Raw genomic sequence first — 22,131 nt, forward strand, 5'->3', positions numbered from 1 at the left:
GAAGCAGAATCATGCAATGATGATCTCAGTATAAAATGTATTTCCAAAACCTCAAGCCTGTTTCATGTATTGCTGGACTTCACAATTGTGTTTCTCCAGTACCTCTATTTTGAGGTCAAACTTGGGCTTTTTGAAGCTGCATGATTCCATACCTATAGTCTAAGCAGAAATATCCAATAAAATAGATTGGAAGAAAACAAGGTTCAGTGAAGTTTTTAAAGGAAGTTCTCTGATATCAAAGGTTTCTGTCCTGCAAATTCTATAGCATTTAATGATGTAGGGTCTGGCCCCTTCATTGACTGCAGGTAGAAGCCACATTCCCCTTATACCTAAGACAGTCTCCTTTCATATCATTGTTTTTCAGAGCACATAAACAGTCTCTTCACCATCCACATACTTTCCAAATATAAGTTAATTCTCAGTCACAACAGCTAAAGGAAAGATATTTTCCCCCATCAGTGTGCTTTGGCTTCTTTCAGACCCAGAAAGCTCTCAATTACCATTGATTCTGTTCAGCATTGTGTTTCATCTATGGAAGCTTTCTACAGAATTAATTCTTATATGAAATAGACAATTTGGTTTCCTGGTGGGCTTTAGCATGAGCTGGGCATGGACATGGGATGTGTGTGCTGATGTCCAGCTGGAATTCCATTTCTCTCACTATTGAAGTAAACAGCACTGCAAATGAATGTAAAACTCCACTTAAAATGAATGGGAGACCCCCTGATGTGCCCAAATTGTCCTTCACACTGAGAAATATCAACACAGTTCATCATCCTGTATTATGAATTATATTGTCTACAATTTCTTCTTTGAAGTGAAATTTATTGTGAATCTGCAGACTGGGGTGGGATTCCTCATGATATTCAAAGGTGCAGCTTGAGATCTTGATTCCCACCAACTTCTTCTATTTGGAAGGCACAAACAAATGCAATCAATCTTTTGAAGCCTTTTCTCTGACTCTTTTTCAGCAAGCAAATGTAAAACTACACTGCCTCTTCCCTCCCACCCCAGCAGCTTTAATAAAGAGCTCACAGGTAATAGTGAGGACCTCTACTGGAGCTGAGGAACAAGGTCAAGAATCTTGCAATGAAAATACACATTTATGAATGACAAACGTTTAATATGAATAAAGCTGATTGGTGTTTCCTGTGAGGAAAAGAGGCCTGGGATTATTGAGGGTAATTTCTTCTTCTAGGAGCGGGCCTGCGAAGTGAAATGAACTTTGAGGCTCAATCTCCTCTTGGTTTTCTTCCAAGAATGGTGTGATCTGGGGGTCTGTTTCGCATTCAGTACTATCATAGACTTTTGTGCAGAAACTGTGGAAGAACTTCCGTAAAGTCATGAGTATCAGTGGAAAATCTCAGTATTTCAGTGCCCCATTGGCTTTCACACTGCACATGGACTGTTCATGTCCCAGATGACAGAACTCTTCTATGTTGCCAGTGGCTGAAGAATTTCTCCTGCACTTCAGCAGAGCCCCCTTCACCTCCTTGTTCCTCAGGCTGTAGATGAATGGGTTGAGCATGGGGGTGACCATTGTGTAGATGATGGAGGCCACCTTATCCAGGCTCCTGTGGCTAGATGGAGGTTGTAGGTACATGAAGAATGATGTCCCAAAGAACAAGGAAACAGACATCAAATGGGAGGCGCAGGTGTGGAAGGCTCTGGCCCTGCTCTGTGCTGAGCACACCCTTAGCACAGTACAGAGAATAGAGATGTAGGAGAGTAAAATGACCATGCTCGTGCCCACCACGTTGATGGTGACAAAGGCAAAGATGACCATCTCACTGCTGTGGGTGTCAGAGCACACGAGCTTTAGAACAGGGACAACATCACAGAAGAAGTGGTCGATGCGGTTGGGACCACAGAAGGAACCTCCAAACACGCACCATGTGTAGATGATGGCACTGAGGAAGGCGAATAGGTAGGATGATGCTATCAGCTGCCAGCAGACACGGCTGGAGATGATGGTCACATAAAGCAGGGGCTGGCAGATAGCAACCTGCCGGTCATAGGCCATTATGGCCAGGAGGTAACATTCAATAGTAGCAAAGAAAGCAAAAGTGAGGAACTGCGTCATGCAGCCAGTGAAAGAAATGGTTTTGTCCTCTGATAACAGGTCTGCCAGCATCCTGGGGGAGATGACTGTGGAATAGCAGATGTCAGTGAAGGCAAAATGGGCAAGGAAGAAGTACATGGGGGTGTGGAGGCTGGGAGACACCCAAACCAATGTGAAAATGGCAAAGTTCCCCACCAGAGTGACAATGTAAATCAGGAGAAACAAGACAAAAGGAGGAGTCTGCTCACATGGCCTGTCTGCAATTCCCAAGAGGATAAATTTAGTCTGCGTGTGATTTCCTCTCATGACCAGGTGTTACCTCCTGAGGCAAAAGGAAGAGAAACATCAAACTGTTCAAAAATGGACATTCAGATTTGGACCATATCTAACTTCAATCAGTGACCATTTTAACTGCCATAGAATAACTGCAAATAGAATTTTCCATTTTATTTTCTAACCAAAATTATATCTATTTTATGCTTTTCAGATAAGGTGTTTAGAAAAGAACATGGAGTTTCTTGAAGCAAAAAGGGGCATTTTTGTTTTTCTGTGGTGGGATAGTTAAAACACCAGAGTTACTCAGGCACACGTGTTTTCAGGTTTGAGCAAAGATTCAGATCTATATTCACTTTCAATTTGAAGGCAATTTGTACCAGAAGACACCTCAGAGGAACCTCATAGGATTGCATTTAATCATGGATCAAGAGAAATTGTCAGTCGCAGTGAAAGCCCTGCTTACACATGAATGACCTCCAGACATTTTCCCTCAGCTTTTAGTTACCATTCCAGTCACCAAATCACATTTACAAAACTATTTGAGATCATTTACATCAAATAACATTGACATTGGTAAATTCATGATTTATACACTTCTGAGTTACAGCAGGCTATAGCATCTTAAACATATGGGCATTAAGTTTCTTGCTTTAAAAAGGAATTTATGTTCTAACAGGCTGATTCCAAAGGCTCATTTGTTAGTGATTATATTCTGATGACAATCTGAATTGTTGCATTTCTGTATAACAGGAGTCGTCAACTTTTAACTCTTGAATAAATCAGTGCATCTTGCTTTAGCTGCCTATGCAAAAGAAACACAGCATGTATCAGACATTACTCCCTCTTATAAAGAAAACCCACACTGGTAAGGCTGTTTTCTGACACAGCTTTACCTAAGAGGACGCAAGAACATGAAGACAAAAGCACACGACCTCAACGCAGGTGAGGTTCTGCCTTGTGTTGGTATTACCTCCTGTGCCTTCCCTCTGCCATCGAGTGATGGGAGTCAAGGTTTTATCTCCAATGCAGCAGAGAGCATCTACATGTCAGCATCACTTCTGTTAAGCAACTGATGTGAAGAGAGGTGAGCTCCTGCCAGACTCCAAGAGCCCATCTTGTGGTGCTGGGGCTATAAATACAGTTGCATGTGCTCTCCTGGGAGGAAGCCTCCAGGGCTGCTCATGCTTTAGCAGAGGAAAACAAAGAGAAGGAAAAGCAAAGGGTGTGAAATCAACTCTGAAAGGCATTGTGGTGCTTGGGAATCTGAGAGACATGGTGTGGGTGAGCCATCCCTGAGAACAGCTACACAGTTATGGGTAGCTCATAGGATGCTTCTGACATACTTGTGGACCATGCAAACATTTTGGTCTGAACATACAGACACAATGAAAATGGGTTTAGAGACATTCCAGATCTTGCACACAGTCCTCAAAAGGAACATGAAGAACAAGTGACTCCATCTCTGGAGCTGCTGATGTCCCTCTGTGGAGGGTGAACCCAGTTTTCCAGCCCCAATGGGGTTATCCACATGTAGTGTCTGGATGTCCAGAGGCTGAGCTGGTGCATCTGGACTTCCACTGTATTCAAGGATGAAAAACAGGCATTTTGAGGCAGGGAGGAATTGTCCCAGGCTGAACTAATAGGCCTTTATCCCCCTGAGCAGCCTCAGCTGGGGCTCCATCCCCACCCTCCTCCTATTGTTCCCCCATCTCTATTTCAGCTCAGAACAGGTAGGATTAGTCTTTACTAGAGCAGTTCTGGTTTCCAGTTTAGTAGGAGTTCAGCACACCTATGCAATCTTTTGGTGGTCACCTAGGTTTTCTCATCTATCTTCCTCGCAATTTTTTCACCTGATCCTGAAAAAGAGACTGACTCGACCTGACTTGGCTTGGTCTTGAATCTGCCTCCTCATCACCAGCTTTCCTGATGCTCTGGAGCCTTGGTTAAACTTGGCCCAGTTCTCTGTTCCTGTCCTACTTCTCTTGCTCAGGTGCTGTGGGATGGTCCCTGCACACCAGGGTGTTCTCCTTTGGTTCTGTTTAGACAGATAAAGGAGACAAACCCCTGTGGTACTTTCCAGGCTTCTGCAGAGTAGAACCCATCACCCTCTGCACCCCAACAGCCTAGCCAGTGCTCACTGCTCTGGCAGTCCTTCTCCACCCAGAACATGTCCCTGCATGAGCAAATTAGGAGACGATAGCAATAAATTAATCCTTACATTCAAGTGTTCTTATCTTTTCCTTAGTGCCTTCTTGTTTACCAAGTATAAAATTAGACTTTCATTCTTCAGTAGTTTATCAACACTTTTGTTTGAATGTAGCTTTAGAACAACGTTTCTGTGCTGGTTTTGTGACAGAGGACACCAGAGCTTCACGGACACCAGGGACTTTGGTTTCCCCAGCCACTTCCTTGGGTTTCCAGGCTTGGTTTGGAACCATTTCTAAGTCTTGCTTTTTTCCTATGACTGGTTTGTGTAGAAAGACCACAGACAATCTGATTTATCTACACTCTTTTATTGCCCTTAGTATCTGGGTTTTTTTCCCTGTGTCTTGGTCTTTTCTGATCCACACTGGATATTAGCACCAGGATCCTTGCTAGCCTGTCAAAAATATCTTCCAAAGCTGTCAGCATCTCCAGGTGATAGCTTAAAACCTGCATTATGACTTCATTCAAACTGCAAACTCCAGCACCTCACTGCACACCATGGGACAGGGTGAAGGATGCTGAGGCTCTACAGGAAACATTCTCATATGGACGCTGATGGCTTCTGCCCCTGATGGTACCCTGGTGATGGAGGCAAGGGCTGATATCCCTCCCTGCTCTGCATGGAGCTGGATCCAAACTGGGACTCACCTTTCACTTCTTAGGGATCAGTGCTTAAATCCTTCCTATGGCCATCATAATGGAGAGGACACCCTCTGCCTCCCATGTCCTGCAAGATGGCCATGGGGGCTTCGTGAGCAGTGTGAGGATTTGGGACCAGGACTGATGCAAAGCAAGGAGGGACCATACCTGTGTACACCTACTATGTCCATCACATACATACACATATCTCATGCCCTCAGAGCCTCAGCAGGCTCTCCCCCATCCATCTCCTGCTGTGCCTGTGGGGCTGGTATTGAGCAGGGAGATGAGGAGGTGTGAGAGGCAGAGCTGACAGCAGGAGCAGGATGGAGGGGGCGCATCCTCAGCATCTCACCATGTCCTGCAGCTCCTGTGAATGGTTTTACTGCTGGAGAGAGAAGGAAAGAGGAGGATGTGGCTCTGGAAGTGGCTGGAACACAAAATGGTGCCCAGATAGTTAGGGTTTGCTCCCAGTGTGCACTGCCAGGGGATCCGGATGATCTCTGGTGGGAATCCGTGTGACATGCACTTTCCTTTCATGTTTCGCTGCAGAAGGAGGTTTCCTACAACACCCATGAAGGCTTTAACCTGCCAGAGGTTAGGCAGAAGCTCTTCCCTGTGAGGGTGCTGAGGCGCTGGCACAGGGTGCCCAGAGAAGCTGTGGCTGCCCCATCCATGGCAGTGTTCAAGGCCAGGTTGGACACAGGGGCTTGGAACAAGTTGCTCCAGTGGAAGGCGTCCCTGCCCATGGCAGGGGTTGGAGCTGGAGGAGCTTTAAGGTCCCTTCCAACACAAACCAGGCTGGGATTCTGTGATGGGCTTGGGAGCATCCATCAGAGCCACCAGCGACAGAGGCAATCTTAAAGCACCCCCATTCAGAAGGGCCCTTTCCCCCTGTTGCTGCCCATTTCAGTCCTTCACCACACTCCTCACTGCTCCTCCCCATCTCTTTCCTTCCACTTTTGGGCACCGCTCCCTCAGGCCCTCCTTTGTCTCTTGTGCTTCCAACACAATGGGTGTAAGAAGGTGAATGTCATCATCAGGGAGAGAACAAGGACTGAGGCTGCCTCAATCCCCACTGAGGTGAAGAACCAAATTCCCCAGGAAGCCGTCACCACACAGAGGAAGGACAGGAGGGTGACCATGAGCAGCCAGCACAGAGGTACCAAGGCCAAGTGTCCTGGATTCAGCAGTAGCAGTCATTTTTCTCCTTCTTGGTAGCTGGTGCAGTGTTTTGACTTTCGGCCTGGGAACAGAACTGATAGCGATGTTTTGGTTTGGCCAAGGACTTTGTGAGCCTCATGCTCTGCCAGGGAGGAGGGGAAGCCGGGAGGAAGCAGAGACAGGACACCTGACCCAAACTGACCAAAGAGGTATTCCATACCACAGCACGTCATGCCCAGGATGTAACTGGGAGTTAGCCGGAAGGGCTGGGAGACTGCAGGGTTGGAGGAGGTATCGGTCGGTGCTTGGTCGGGGCTGGGGGGAGCAAGTTATCGGTCGGCTGGTGGTGAGGTGTTGTATTCCCTTGTTATTTCCTTTATCATTATTATCATTGGTGGTAGCAGTAGTGATCTGTGTTATACCTTAGTTACTAAACTGTTCTTATCTCAACATGTGGGAGTTGCATTCTTTTAGATTCTCCTCTCCGTCCCTCCGAGAGCAGGGGGAGGGCAAGAAAGGGGGGGGAAGTGAGCGAACGAGTTACCTGACTGGGTTTAAACCACGACACCAAGTCACACCTGACCAATCTGAGTGCCTTGGGTGATGTGAGCATTGATGTTTGCATGGACAAGAAGTAGAGGACAGCATTTACCTCACTGTTAGCAAGGTCACCACCATCTCCTGTGGGCTTCTTTGCAGCCAAACTTGTGAGCTATGATTTGAGCAAAAGGAATTGAAGATGGGTGGAAAGCTGCTTCATTGCCTGTGGTGCCTGACATTGCTGATGGACGCTGGTGCCAGCTCCCATCAGCAAGGTTCCCCTCATCTACCTGCCATGATAATGTCAACCATGGCCCTTCTGAAGATGTAACTGTCGCAGAAATGCTCCAAAAGTGGATGTGAAAGGTGGGCTTGTTCTGTGGTTTGCTCTAAGGGAGCCCAAAGTCCTGCGGCTCGCTCAAGCTGAGGTCATCTCCTCTGGGTACACTTGTTTATAAGCGGCGAGGAGAAGCAGAGAGGCCAACCCAATATGGGTGATAAGCAAACTTCTCCTTTATTTGTGATGCAGTTCACATATATATAGGAGTGGTATTCAGCCACACCTCCTTGGCACAACAGTATTGGTTAGACCCACACAGCTTCCTCCACATTCTCCTCCCATGTCCGGTTTCCCGTTATCTCTGGGGGCCACCCCCTGCCTTGCTTGCACAGTCCTCCAGGGCTCTATGGCCCTGCTCTTAGAGTCATTCTGCAACAGGGCACATCTGCATACAACATATGGCCAGAAGCATGGAGCATCTGTATCATCAGCACCAGATGGCATCGAAGGAAAAGCCAACACTGCTCAAGCAGTGCCTTGAAAGGCTGTTCCCGAACCAAGTTGGGTGACTGCTTATCACAGGGGATGAAATTCCACCTTGCTCCTAGGTCAGCATGCTGGCAGCTTTCCATGGTGCAGGCCCATCCAGAAGAGCAAAATGCCCAGCTACATCCTATGGAGGAACTAAATACATTTCCTATGAGGAAAGAAGTAGATGGGCACATGAAGCTGAGAGCTGGTCTTGATAAGGTTCCCCACCACCATGGTGTTGGAGATGAGTAAAACAGTCCCAAAGAGCAGCTTCTACACGCTAGGGAAGCCCAAGAGGACAAACATGGTCACACTCAAGTGGTTTCCTCCAGCCACTCTCTTGGCAGCAGGAGACAAAGAAACATGGCAAGAGGTTGAATCACTTCTCCCAGCTCATGGGAGCACACAGTGCATGAGGTTAATGCAGGATTTGGGGTTTCCTTTAGGACTGCACCCAATTCCTGGGAGATAAAACCATGATGGTTGAAGGTTCTAAATAATACACTGAAAAATGATACCTTGATAAATAACAGTCTATAGTTCCTATAACCTAAAAACTCATCTTAGAGCTTAAAACCTAAAGGTATGACTGGCCCGTTAGGGAAAGAATTGGTTCTGCAAAAGATGAGCATCTTCTCATGAGCATCCAAATTCTTTTTAAGAAGGAGGCTTGTTTGGGATGATTTCCTTCCTGTTTGTGGGGGTTGTTCTTATTTAAGAACAAGTAAATACAATAATATCATGCCTTAATTTGCCACAAGAATTAGTGTTGCATTAAACAGATAAGAGGTCACATTGCAGTGATTTTTTTTACTCTGCAGTGATGTTTGACTTGATTAAGGTGAGACCAGAATCCCTGAATGCAATTCCATGTACTTATAGCTTCAAGGGAAAAACCACCCCTTCTCATCTGAATTATTCTTGCATATATTTCTTCCTCTGTGCTTACTTCTATTTAATGAACATGTGTTTATATATAGATGTACACGAGATGACTGCTGTTCATGTTAACCTGGAATATGCAGACCTTAAAATGATGAGGAGACAACCTTAAAATATGCGTATTGCCTGTTGAGAAATGAGCATTCCTCCCCCTTCCCCTACCACGTCCTTCTTTCCATCAGCCCCTTTTCAAGCAAGATGACCATTTCTTCAGCACAATTCATCTTCTCCCTCCACCTTTCCCAAAGCAGCTTTTACTTCCCCATTCCCCAGCCTGTGCTCAGATGTTCATTGCACAAAGTCCCCTGACCCACCACCAATGCTCTTCTCATGTTGTTGGTGGGTGCCTTTGCTGCAAGGGCACATTGATGGCTCATTTCAACACAGTGGACACCACAACCACCTTGTCCCTCTCTGCTAAGCTGCCCCCTAGCCTGTCATGGTGCTTAGAGCAACTCTTCCCCATGGGCAGGACTCAGCATTTTCCCTTTTTGAAATCTGTCTGATTCCACCTGCCCATTTTGAACCCAAATTTTGCTTTGGAAATGCTATTTTACATTATATGCCTCAAGATTTAAATACCCTCAGGACGGCTCTTTGATGCTTGCAAAAGGAAGAAACGAAACCAAGAGTGGGACTTGCTCCTTGTAGAGAAAAGCAGCTGACAGCAGACAGGGCTTTGCTAAAGCTTTAACACCTTCTAAGGGGTTCAGAAGATCCAGCTGGAGTTGTCTACAGCCACCTCAGGCAGGGGGATGAAGGCAACTGCTGTTTCCCATTGCTAATGGCTCACACACTCAATGGCCATCTCCTCATCCTCATTCTCCTCCTTCACCTTGTTTAGTACTTATATAATTAAGTTAGAGCTACGTAAACAGTAGACATCTCAAACACACACCTTGCATCTAACAACACCCAAACCAGCCATTCTCAATGCCACAGCTTGTCTAAACAGCGCAAAACATCACCCATCCCACATCAAATACCCACATCTTATCACACACAGAAGCACTCTTTTCTCTGTGGTCCCTGCTTTAGACACACAACTGCAAGACCAGTACTGCCAATGGGTCTGCCTGTCCTTGCTCAACCCAACCTTCCCTTTCACTCTTTCACCCTTTCTCAAGATCTGGCATATGCAAATTGCTCTTTCTTGAGTTCAAACTATCATAAATGAAAATCATAGAACGGTTTGGGTTGAAGGGACCTTAAAGCTCCTCCAGCTCCACCTCCAACACCTTCTGCTAGAGCAGGCTGCTCCAAGCCCCTGTGTCCAACCTGGCCTTGAACACTGCCAGGGATGGGGCAGCCACAGCTTCTCTGGGCACCCTGTGGCAGCACCTCAGCACCCTCCCAGGGAAGAGCTTCTGCTTAAGAGCTCATCTCAATCCACCCCATATCTTTCCAAGCCATGAACAGTGATAAAGGCAGACACAGAAATGAACTCACCAGTGTTTGAAGAAGATATCCTTGCTTCTTCCACCACAACCTCACAAGGTTGCTTCCCTTCATGGTAGAAATGGTGACTAAAAGAAACCAATCTAAACTCTCTCGATTCTCATTAAAAACAAACAAACAAGCAAACAAACAAAAATAAGAGAAATATCCTAGTAACCAAATTCAAAAGGAGTAAGACCAAACCAAGACAGCTCTATTTCCAGTTAACCTGGAGACAAGAAAACAACACTCAATGTTCCTGGTTCTTCCCATACATGAACTTACACAACAGGGAGCATCACAACCTCAGTGCAGGATCTACTCATTTGAAGCCCTAATCTTCAAAACCTTTTCAACCAAAGGGAAAACCCATCATTCGCTTGCTTCTGGGTCTTTTTTTAACCTATCAGGATATTTGTTTCACCCAGTTACAGCTACAGCTAATACTAAGAGCCAAAAATGAGTGTATCTCCTTACCTATTTATGAGCCAAGGTCCCATTACAGCTAAGGAGACTCAGGCCAATGCAATCAGCAGAGCTCATTCAGCTCTCTTCAGCTGGAGCAATGGAGGTGTCTGCCTTGCAGTGAGAGGCATGAATCCCACCAAATCTCCCTCAACACTAAAGGGAGCTGATGGACCCAGTAAACACATAGGGGTGACATGGTGCATTCAAATGTAAGGAGATAAGTGCTTGCCTAAGGACATTTGAGGTGATTCCTAAATCCAATCACTAAGTACCCAAAGAAGGGGAGGTAGCTCCTACCCAGCATTTGCTCAGCTGCCTTTAAACCAGACTTAACTACAATGAAAGCAACTCCACCTGAGAATGGGGAGCTAAAGCCATTAGGAGCTCATCAGCAGGAACGCCAGAAGCCAGGCACCTCATTGCCTGCTCATCATGACCCAGCAGGAAGATGAATTGCAATGCTGGCTGCTGCTTCTGCTTCCTAGAACCTCACCTGGTGTTTGCTCTCCTGGTCAGATGATAACCCCATTGAAGGCAGTGGCAGCCCTTAGACACAGCAAACCACTGGTTTCCTTAAACACACACAACAAGGAGCAAAAAGCTTTCCCTTCTGAGAGCAGCACCTCTGAAGTCAAGCCACAATGAGCAGAGCGACAGGGTTGTAGCTCTTCCCTGTGAGGGTGCTGAGGCACTGGCACAGGGTGCCGGGAGAAACTGTGGCTGCCCCATCCCTGGCAGTGTTCAAGGCCAGGTTGGACACTGGGGCTTGGAGCAAGCTGCTCCAGTGGAAGGGGTTGGGGTTGGAACTGGGTGAGCTTTAAGCTCCCTTCATGCCAACCCATTCCATGATTCTATGATTTTAGAAAAAGAGAAAGGATGCATGAAAGAATTAATGGTGTCACATTCTCTTTGACTTGATGCCATCTGCAAGTTCTCCATGTGCGTTATCGTGCAGATGAGGGTAAATCTCAGATTTCCTATTGTGAATGTGCAGCATGAGAAATTCCAGTTAGAAACAGAGGGAGGGGGAAAACCCCACTGTAAGAGCAGCCAAACACTGACATAGGGGCCAAGAAGGGTGTGAAACCTCTGCTCCTGCTTGTCCCCAAGGCTCAGCAGGAAAACAACTGTCATCTGGGTTAAATAATAACCAGGGAATTATCAGGAAGCTTTGGGAACAAAGCAGGATTCAGCTGATTGACCCTGGGTGCCTGCTAGTTGTGTGTTGTTAAGAAATGAGCAAACCACTTTGATCCTGACTTAACTGAATCCAGCCATGGAGCTTCTCCCTCCAGCCTAGGTTATTATGTGTCTCTAGGATAGCCCTAAAGCTCAGCCATGGCTCCGGGTTTCACCATGGGCCTGGCAGAGGCTGCAGGTCTATGGGCTGAGGTAATGCACACATTGGAGTATTTTGGGGTGGTTTATGTATGCAATGTTTGCCCATCACCAATCAGCTCTCTGTGCAGGAAAGCAACAGGAGAGACATCAGGGCAGGCAATGCCATCGGTACGGGAATCCATGGGCTGCCACACAGGAGGTCTGAAGGCTGATGAGCAACACCAGAGCTCCTGTGCTCTGGTGTGATCAGGCTGCCATGGAGATCGTGGCTTCTGTTGCTGCCAACAGGGAGCTCAAAAGCAAAGGCGTGGAGCAGTGGATGGGGATTCCTTGATAGTTTCTGCCCTTGGTGGGGATTCATCACTATCACGTCTTAAAACACTTTCAAAGCACCTTCATTCATAGTAGTGGTCACACAATTTACCATATTCCACTGAAATTCTTTGCTGTCTGAAATGAAATGAGGTGAATGGTGCTAGAAATCATTGAATTAGGTTTGTACATCAAAACCTAGAAATACTGCCTGCATGGCATCACACTTATTTGCTGTCATCTCTATTTCTCTTGCTAAAGGTGTTTTTGTCCTTTTCTTAAGGCCCTCAATGAATTTAACAACACTGTCTAGAAATGGAGTTTGATCCAGTGGAACGGTAGAATTCACTCTCTGTTTATTCTCATTTGCCAAGCAAAAGGGAGAGCAAAAAGGAAAAGAGCTTTAAGCTCATCAAGTTCAACCATTCCCCAGCACTGTCAAGGCCACCACTGACCCATGGCACTGAGGGCCTTGTCTATAGGGTTTGTGAACAGTTGCAGGGCCAGTGCCTGCAGCCCTGCCCTGGGCAGCCTGTTCCAATGCCTGAGCACCCTCTGGGGAAGGAATTGTTCCTCAGCTCCATCTAAACCTGCCCTGGTGCAGCTTGAGGCCATTTCCTTTTGTCCCATCCCTTGTTCCCTGGGAGCAGAGCCCAGCCCCTCCTGGCTCCGTCCTCCTGTCAGGCAGGTGTAGGAAGTGATAAGGTCCCCCCTTATCCTAAAATGAAGAGAGCTGCACACTTGTAGTTGTCTACTTTTGTCTAGCTTCCACTAGAGCAGCTTGCTCCAAGCCCCTGTGTCCAATGGATGGGGCAGCCACAGCTTCTCTGGGCACCCTGTGCCAGCACCTCAGCACCCTCCCAGGGAGCAACTTCTACTTAACAGCTCACCTCAATATCCCCTCTGTCATTTCATGTGACCAAACCTTGTAGTCTGGAGTTGAAATACCTGGAAATATAAGTTGATATTTCCTTAAGACCAGAAATAACACCAGAAATCATTTGCTAACATAAAACATGAGCTTAGGTACCAGTTGGTCTGATGCCAGGAGGGCAAAGCCACCACCTTCTCCATTTTGCTCTCTGAAGCCTGAAATAAAGTTTATTGTTATGTTTAATAACATTTAAATATTAAAATATATTAATTTCAAGTAATATTTAAGTAATAATCACTTTGGACAACAACTTTCTTTCCAGTACACAGTCACTGTCAGGTTTCAGGCTGCAGCCAGAGAAAGTCCTGTCCATGCCAGCACAGAATGTAGCCTTGGTTTAAGGAGAAGCGTGTTTTCCCGGTGTCATGCTTCCAAGTATGTTTAGTCCCTGCTTTGTGAAGGTGCTTTATCCACCCATACTTGAAGGTTCTATATCCACCCATACTTGAAGGTGCTATATCCAATCATCCTTTTCAATCTCCAATATCCAGCCATCCTTGAAGGTGCAATATCCAGCCTGCTTGTTCTCCTCACCAGGGCAGGGTAGCCCTCTCCTTTCAGCTGACTAGGAACCATGAATGGACAAAGACTCTACTTCTTGCTATCCTCATGGCGTTCTTCATATCTGCATTTCTTAGGCTGTAGATGAGCAGGTTCAGCATGGGGACAACCACAGAGTACAGCATGGAGACCACCTCGTCATACTTCGAGGACTAGCTGGAGCTGGGGAGCAGGTACATGAAGAGAGAGCTGCCATAGTACAAAGCAATGGAGATGAGGTGAGAGGCACAGGTGGAGAAAGCTTTGCGTTGACCAGCCACAGACCGCATCCGCATGACAGTGGAAAGGACCAAAAAGTAGGAGATGAGGATGAAGACCGTGGTGCTCAGTACCTTGGACCCCACCACGGCAGCAACCATCACCTCGATGGCAGGGGTGTCAGAGCAGGAGAGGGCTAGCAGTGGTGGTCCATCACAGAAAAAGTGATGGAACATCTTGGAACAACAGAATGGGAGACGAGATATGGAAACCGTGTGTATGGTAGAGCTGATCATGCCAGCTAAGTAGGCACCAGCCAACATCCCAATGCAAAGCCTTTGGGACATGACCATGGAGTAGGAGAAGGGGGTTACAAATGGCCACGTAGTGATCGTAAGCCATAGCAGCCAGCACGTAGCACTCGGTGGTGGCACAGGTTGCAAAGGAAAAGAGCTAAGTGGCACATCTAATGAAGGAAATCACCTTCTTCTCCACTAGAACATGGAGCAAGGCTTGAGGGATGATGATAGAGGAGTAGCAGACATCCAGGAGAGACAAGTGGCTTAGGAAGAAGTACATGGGAGTGTGTAGGCAGGAATCCATTCTGATTAATGCAATTACTCCCAGGTTTCCTATGAAGGTAACCACATAGATGGCAAGGAATAAGACAAAGCACATCACCCACAGGTCTTCCCTGTTTGAGAAGCCCAGGAGAATAAACTCAGAGGGGGACATATAATTATCTTCAACCATATTGAACCTATAAGGAGATTCATAGAATCATAGAATCGTCAGGGTTGGAAAAGACCTTAAGATCATATCACCCAAGGTCTCGTCCAACCTGGCCTTGAACACTTCCAGGGATGGAGCATTCACAATCTCCCTGGGCAACCCATTCCAGTGCCTCACCACCCTAACAGGAAAGAATTTCCTCCTTATATCTAACCTAAACTTCCCCTGTTTAAGTTTTTACCCATTACCCCTTGACCTGTCACTACAGTCCCTAATGAAGAGTCCCTCCCCAGCATCCCTATAGGCCTCCTTCAGATACTGGAAGGCTGCTCTGAGGTCTCCACACAGCCTTCTCTTCTCCAGGCTGAACTTCCTCAGCCTGTCTTCATGCGGGGGGTGCTCCAGTCCCCTGATCATCCTCGTGGCCCTTCTCTGGACTTGTTCCAACAGTTCCATGTCCTTTTTATGTTGAGGACACCAGAACTGCACACAATGCTCCAGGTGAGGTCTCACAAGAGCAGAGCAGAGGGGCAGGATCACCTCCTTGGACCTGCTGGTCACGCTCCTTTTGATGCAGCCCAGGATATGGTTGGGTTATGGGCTGCAAGCACACACTGTTGGCTCATGTTCATTTTCTCATCGACCGACACCCCTTCTCCGCAGGGCTGCTCTGAATCTCTTCTCTGCCTAACCTGTGGCTGGGCCTGGGAGTACCTGCTTTATGTCTTGAAATTGAAATGTGGAATAGGCCCAAATCCCTCAATAATGTTAAGAATGTCAGGTTTTGTCTATCAGTCAGTTACACCACTTTAAGTCAATATAAAGTGTGTATATATACATATATACACACACATACATATATATAAATCAATATAAGGTAAATTCATTCTGAGAGAGGAAAACACCAAGTTCCCAAGCCCAGTCTTGGCTAAGCACCACAACCACCACCAACACACTTGGAAGCAAGTAGATATTTTAAGGCAAAGGAGGGAGGGCAACACCAGAATGAATAAACTGTAGGGTTCTTCATAGTTCCTCTCAAGCCATTGACACATGGAAGTCCTTGAAATCCTGAGTAACTGCTGGGGAAAGGCAATTATTTCTCATCTTTTGGGTGCTGCCAATCTAGTGTGATACATGAGGAATAAATAGCTGTTCTCTGTGACCCAGGAGGAGCTCTTTGAGAGCAAATGTGGCTTTTCTTAAGGTAGGATGGTGCAGATCCAGGATTTCTCGTCTCACTTTGCTTTAGACACGATGCCTAACTTGGAGACAAAAGATACATTCAGGCTTGATCAAAGATAAGTTCTCCCTGGGAGAAATCAGCAGCTCCAAAAATCACAGCTTACGACAGGTAGAATAAATCCTCATTGATTTTTCCTGCCTAACATTAATCATCACTTGATAGAGTTACACCAGGGAGCAAAGCAGGAGTGCGCGTGGCTGGTGTCTGACAAGCAGAGCCATGCTTAAGAGTCATCATTATTCGATGGCCCTTTGCTGAAGGGGTGAGGTCCACCTCCAGAGCCAGACTCCTCATTTCAGATGTCCTGTGAGCAATGCATGTGGTCTCCTGGTGTTATTAATTGGGATTTAGAGCTGCTTTTCACTGCTCACATAGAGATGCCGGAGGCAAAGCAGCTCCTGAACCATCACCATGGAGCTGGAAGATGTGAGCCAAGTAATGAAAATCGAACTGTTTGGGTCTGGGGCTCTATCCTCTCCCTGAGGCAGCATCCACCTGCCCAGACACACACATCTCCTGCCAGGGGAGAATTGACCTGAAGCTCACAATTAACAAAGGCTCACCCTCGCTTTTTCTTGCTTGACAAACCAAGTGCTTGGTCTGAAGTGATCCAAGGTGCAGATATGAAACCTGGGATGTTTCTAAGGGTGCAGCTTGTGCTATACACGACAGCTTCCCCCCAGCAATCACATCTCCCTGCAGCTTGCGCACACTCACTGGAATGGAGATAAATTAATCTGAAAACCCATACCTTGCTCACTTCGTTTAGATATTATCCATGCAGGTTGTGGGTCCACACTCTGCTGAAGAGTTAACTGAATATTTATCTCTGTATTCCTGGGGAAAGGACCTCCATTTGTGGCTTTCCTACTCCGATTTGGCAACATCTTGCTTTTAGGCCAAGCTTTCAACAAGCTGCAATAGGACTCACCAAGCAGACTGTTGCTAGTGTGATCCAAGATGTAACTCTTGACATGGATAAGGGAACAACCGACTGCTGTTGAGATCCTACAGCAAAGAAAAACCTGGCAGCACAACCTCCTGGTTAGGTAGCAGTGAGCTTGTTCTCATAGAACCATAGAATCCCAGAGAGGTTTGTTTTGGAAGGGAACTTAAGGCTCATCCAGCACCAGCCCCTGCCACGGGCAGGGACCCCTTCCACTAGAGCAGCTTGCTCCAAGCCCCTGTGTCCAACCTGGCCTTGAACACTGCCAGGGATGGGGCAGCCACAGCTTCTCTGGGCACCCTGTGCCAGCACCTCAGCACCCTCACAGGGAAGAGCTTCTGCCTAAGAGCTCATCTCAGTCTCCCCTCAGGCAGTCCAAAGCCATCATGGTGGATGTCATCCTCAAGATTTCAGTACAGGCACAAGGGGAAGGTGCCAGATATATAAAGTTATAACGCACTGGTTAGCTGTTCTTTCGAGAGTCATACAGCACAAACTATCAAAAGAAAAGGATCGTTTAAAATATGAAGCAAAAGAGCCCCATGCTCACACTACCAGCATCCCTCTGATTCCTCAAGGGGATGGTTTCTGCTGCCCTGATATAAAGCAGAGGTGTTAAGGTTTGCTACAAGGCCTGTGGATCCTGTGGATGCCACAGGACAAAGCAGGGTTTTCATATCAGGGATTTCTTCCTCTTTGCTCTCAGATCCACTTGAAATGGGTTTTAATACTCCCAGCTTCTCCAGGCTCCAGCTAGAAGGGTAATGCTGCTCTGTCTTCCCCCATGCAGCATCTACCCGTCCTTCCAGAGCCTTGTCCTTTGTGGTATTCACAGAGCCAGGGGTGAAACAAGTCAGGGGATTACACATTAACTGGCAGGGAGCTGTCAGACCAGGCAAGGGTCAGCCCAAAGGGCTCCCAAGAGCCAGGTCAGGATACACCCAACAGGTTTTAAAATTAATGGCATCAGAAGGTCTTATTTGAAAAAAAGAAGCCCAAAATCGTTGCCTTTAAGAGTTTTATCCAGCCTTCAAACATCCCCAAAGGTAGTTTTTTTAGTACATAGCAGTATGTACTGTCTCATATCCGTATTCAAAAACAAGATTACCTCTTGGGAAGCACTCTTAGATGTGTTCAACCCTCAGTGTAGGGAAAATACAGCTCTCCTTTATCTCAGTTTATGCTGCTACTTAGAATGAAAATATAAAAGCACAACTTCCTTTTCATTTTGAAGCAGCTGCCTTTACTTTTCAATCAGAAATGCTTTCGTTACTGCGCTCCCAAAGATGAGAGGGGGCTGCAGGGCCTTCCAGGAAAGGACAGAAATCACCTCTTTACTCCCCGAAAGCCCTAGTAGGGAATGACCCTGGCTATTCCTGCCTAGCACGTAATGTTCTGTAACAAAAGGTGGGTTTCCTACCCCATGCAGGTTACCAGGATGGATCCACCAGTAACCCAGGAACTTGGTTACTGTGTAGGCATCCTCACCCATTTAATTCAGCATCAGAGAGCACCTAAATAAGCCCAGCTGCTCCCCTGCGATGATTTAGGTGGTGATGGGTGTGATTTACATACATCAACAACAAGGAATTAAATCCTTCACCTCCATGGGATAAAGGTTGAGACCTTACCAGGTTGGAGATCTGATGTGTTTTTGTTTGCTTCCATTATGAAATCTGGGATGGCTTTGTCAGGAGTAAAGATGTGCAATGGGGACACTTTCTGAGAGGGATCTGTGGATCTAGAGGAAACAACTGATGGAGAAAGGAATCATTTAAAACACCACAAATAAGCACTTCAAATTGTGTATGGATAGCACAGGCTATTTAATGAAAAAAACATTTAAAAGGCAGAGTGAATTTGATATCCTCAACAACAGAAGGACATGGATCAAGTCCAGGCGAGGCCACGAGGATGATCAGGGGCTGGAGCACCTCCCATATGGAGCCAGGCTGAGAACATTGGGGCTGTTCAGCCTGGAGAAAAGAAGCTGTGTGGAGACCTCAGAGCAGCTTCCAGTGTCTGAAGGGGGCTACAAGGATGCTGGAGAGGGACTCTTCATTAGGGACTGGATTGACAGGACAAGGGGTGATGAGTTCAAATGAAACACAGGGAGTTCAGGTTACAGATAACAAAGAAGCTCTTCCCTGTGAGGGTGCTGAGGCACTGGCACAGGGTGCTCAGAGAAGCTTTGGCTGCCCCATCCCTGGCAGTGCCCAAGGCCAGTTTGGACAGAGTGTTGGGTGACATGGTCTAACATGTAGTGTCCCTGACCATGGCAGGGGGTTGGAACCAAGGTCCTTTCCAACCCAAACCAGTCTATGATTCTACAATAATCTACATTTCATACAACCTGAAGCCTCAGCCAAGAACTGCATTAGGAAAAGTGGGTTTTAAAGCATCATTTCTAAATCCGAGGGGACTTTGTTTGAAGCTTTTAAACTATCTGACATTGCTTGAACAGGGTCAGGAAATAAACTGTCTACATAGGATCAGCCAACTGTAGAGGCAACATGATGGCCTTAGTTTACTTATCTATTATTTCTCAGTTTCTTGGGTAAGAACAAGCCACTTGGCTACCCAAAGCTTCCCAGCACATAAGTTTTTATCTTAAAGGGGTGGCTATTCCCAGCAACGTCCAATAGATGGTGGTGTTGTATAAGAAATCCTGATCCATGAGTTTCTAGCCACTTATTTCAAAACTTCTTCCTTTTGATACCTACAGGGACTCCTGTGACCATTTTGCACCTCTTGGAGGTGACCGCAGAGAGCAATGGTACCAAGAAGGAACAAAAATCACACAGGAAAAGGAATGGATTTTGTTCAGAAGTAGATGAAATGTAGTTTTGAAGGGGAAATGGACATCTAAAGAGCAAGCATACGTGGATACTGTCATGTCCTGCTGGCAACAGTAAGAGTCAGCTTCAGGCTGGTAACTTTAGTAAAGAGTAAGAACAAAGAATAAGAGTAAAGAATAAGAATATATATAATATATATATAAAATAAAAAATATATATAATCAAAATACAACGTAAATGATAGAGAATAAAGTACAAATACAGAATAAAGTATAAAAAAAGAATATTTATTTCTTAGTGCTGGCCAGGGTCACATCCCTGTTTAGGTTATTTTCCCCAGGATTAGGGAGTGTTTTTCCCACTGGAGATGCCACAGCTCAAGTGACCACAGGTGGAAAATCTCCATCCAGGACTCAGCCAAGCCTTCTCCTTCCTAAAAGCCCTTCAGCTCCAAATCCATTCCCAGTGGAGCTTGTTAACACAGTTGGATCAGGGACATCTCTCACCTTTGAGTGATGAGCTGCTAAAGAAATAGGGAAGTTTTGGGTGTGTGGGGAAACCCTGTGGTGACTGTTTCCCCTGGTGGCATTGTGATTTTATAGCAACCAAGATATGGGGGAGCTGCAATTTGTGCCAGGAATGACTTCTTGCATAGGAAATAAAGACTTTTGGTTGGGTTTTTCCATTACCTTCAATTTTCCCGTTGTTTCTCTAATCCCCATTGCCTCAAACCAAGGTGCAACTCTCCTGCAGCAAATTCTACTGATAACATTCTTGCCTTTGTTTTTAACAAACCACTGTGGGTATAAATTAGAAAACTCCTTAGAGCTCCTCTTAAAGGCTTTGAGAGAGGCAGAACTTGAGGAGGAAAACTGAAAGGGTGAAGTTCCACAGCTGCCTGAAAAGAAGTGGCAAAGCCCAATTTGACTGTGATTTAACTCAGCAGCCCGGTTCCAAACACAGACCTGTTGAAGAATTTGCATTTCACTCACTTGGCTCATGCACGATATCCCATTGCTCCATAACTGCATTAAAAGATCAGTTCATCCATTTAGATCTTGGGTTTCCATCCTTCCTGGGAAAAGCCCATAGCAGCTGGGCCCTCCCCACCCTACAAATCACTGGGACACCAACTAAACTGAGGCAAGGAAAACTAGTATTGTGTGTGTTGGTGTTGACATTTAACACAAGAATATACTGTGCTATATATATATAGTTTAGAATGCATTTAATATTGTGTTTTGATATATATACACACATATATATGTGTTTATGTGTATAACTTGCCCATCATAGGAATAGAGACCTCCTAGATGTCCTTTCTGACCAATAACTACGTCCTGCTGGTCATAGTCACATCAGTGACTAGTCATGGTCATGCTAGTCATGGCCGCATCAGGTTGCTCCTGGCCTCATTCAGGCAGCTTCTGAACATGTCCATGGGTGGAGGCTCCACAGCCTCTGGAACAAATCCTCATAGAATCATAGAATAGTTATGGTTGGAAAGAACCTTAAGATCATCAAGTTCCAAACCCCCTGCCATGGACAGGGACACCTCACACGAAATCATATCACCCAAGGCCTCGTCCAACCTGGCCTTGAATGCTGCCAGGAATGGAGCATTCACAACCTCCCTGGGCAACCCATTCCAGTGCCTCACCACCCTAACAGGAAAGAATTTCCTTCTTATATCCAATCTAAACTTTCCCTGTTTAAGTTTTAACCCATTACCCCTTGTCCTGTCAATACAGTCTCTAATGAAGAGTCCCTCTCCAGCATCCCTATAGACCCCCTTCAGATACTGGAAGCTGCTCTGAGGTCTCCCCGCAGCCTTCTCTTCTCCAGGTTTACAGCCCCAACTTCCTCAGCCTGTCTTCACGCGGGAGGTGCGAACTGCCACGCAAACTGCCTCGACCCGCTCTGTTCGCCGGGCTCCTGGTCGCTCGCGCTCCCTGGGGCAGGTCATTAACCAGTCAGGGTTAGTGCCACTGCTTCAGGCTCCGCCCTGTGTGAGTCAGCTGCTCGTGTAAGCTGAGCTGACAGCTCCTGGGCAGGTCCTCTCGAGGACTTGAGGCTCCCTCAGTGGCTCTTGTCGCTCTGAGTTGAGGCTCCTGGACCCTGATCTCCCCCCGCTCCGGTGTTGAAGGCGTCCTCTCTCGAGCTACTCACCTCAGCAATTCAATGATAACGAAGAATAATCCCTTTTACCCCGATTTAAGTGTCCAATGCTGTGATGACCATTAGAGGGGCCCTGCCTCCAGCCAGGTGGAGGTAGGGGACAATCGGATTTACTGGACTGTGTGGATCAGATGGCCTGGCACATCAGTCCCACACAAGTATAAGACTCTAGTAGATACCAGCGCACAGTGTACCCTGATGCCATCAAGTTGGCAAGGGGGGGAACCCATCTATATTTCTGGAGTAACAGGAGGATCCCAAGAGTTGACTGCTCTGGAGGCTGAAATCAGCCTGACTGGGAGGGAATGGCAAAAGCACCCTATTGTGACTGGTCCAGAGGC

At 46.5% G+C, this 22,131-nt stretch overlaps 2 protein-coding genes across 4 annotated transcripts in view; one reads left to right on the forward strand and one right to left on the reverse strand.

The window, feature by feature from the left end:
- Positions 1-22,131, forward strand: part of LOC133283275 (olfactory receptor 14C36-like) — a 538,687-nt gene that overhangs the window by 491,799 nt on the left and 24,757 nt on the right. The gene's annotated exons all lie outside the window — the stretch shown is intronic.
- On the reverse strand, positions 1,364-2,368 carry LOC133283300 (olfactory receptor 5AP2-like). Its single transcript, XM_061479983.1, has one exon. The coding sequence runs from the start codon at positions 2,366-2,368 to the stop codon at positions 1,364-1,366; it is 1,005 nt and encodes a 334-aa protein (XP_061335967.1).

The sequence above is a fragment of the Pezoporus flaviventris genome, unplaced genomic scaffold, assembly GCF_033815535.1.
Source record: "Pezoporus flaviventris isolate CSIRO_AGI_PZ_B2104156 unplaced genomic scaffold, CSIRO_AGI_Pfla_v1 ptg000160l, whole genome shotgun sequence".
Lineage (NCBI taxonomy): Eukaryota > Metazoa > Chordata > Aves > Psittaciformes > Psittacidae > Pezoporus > Pezoporus flaviventris.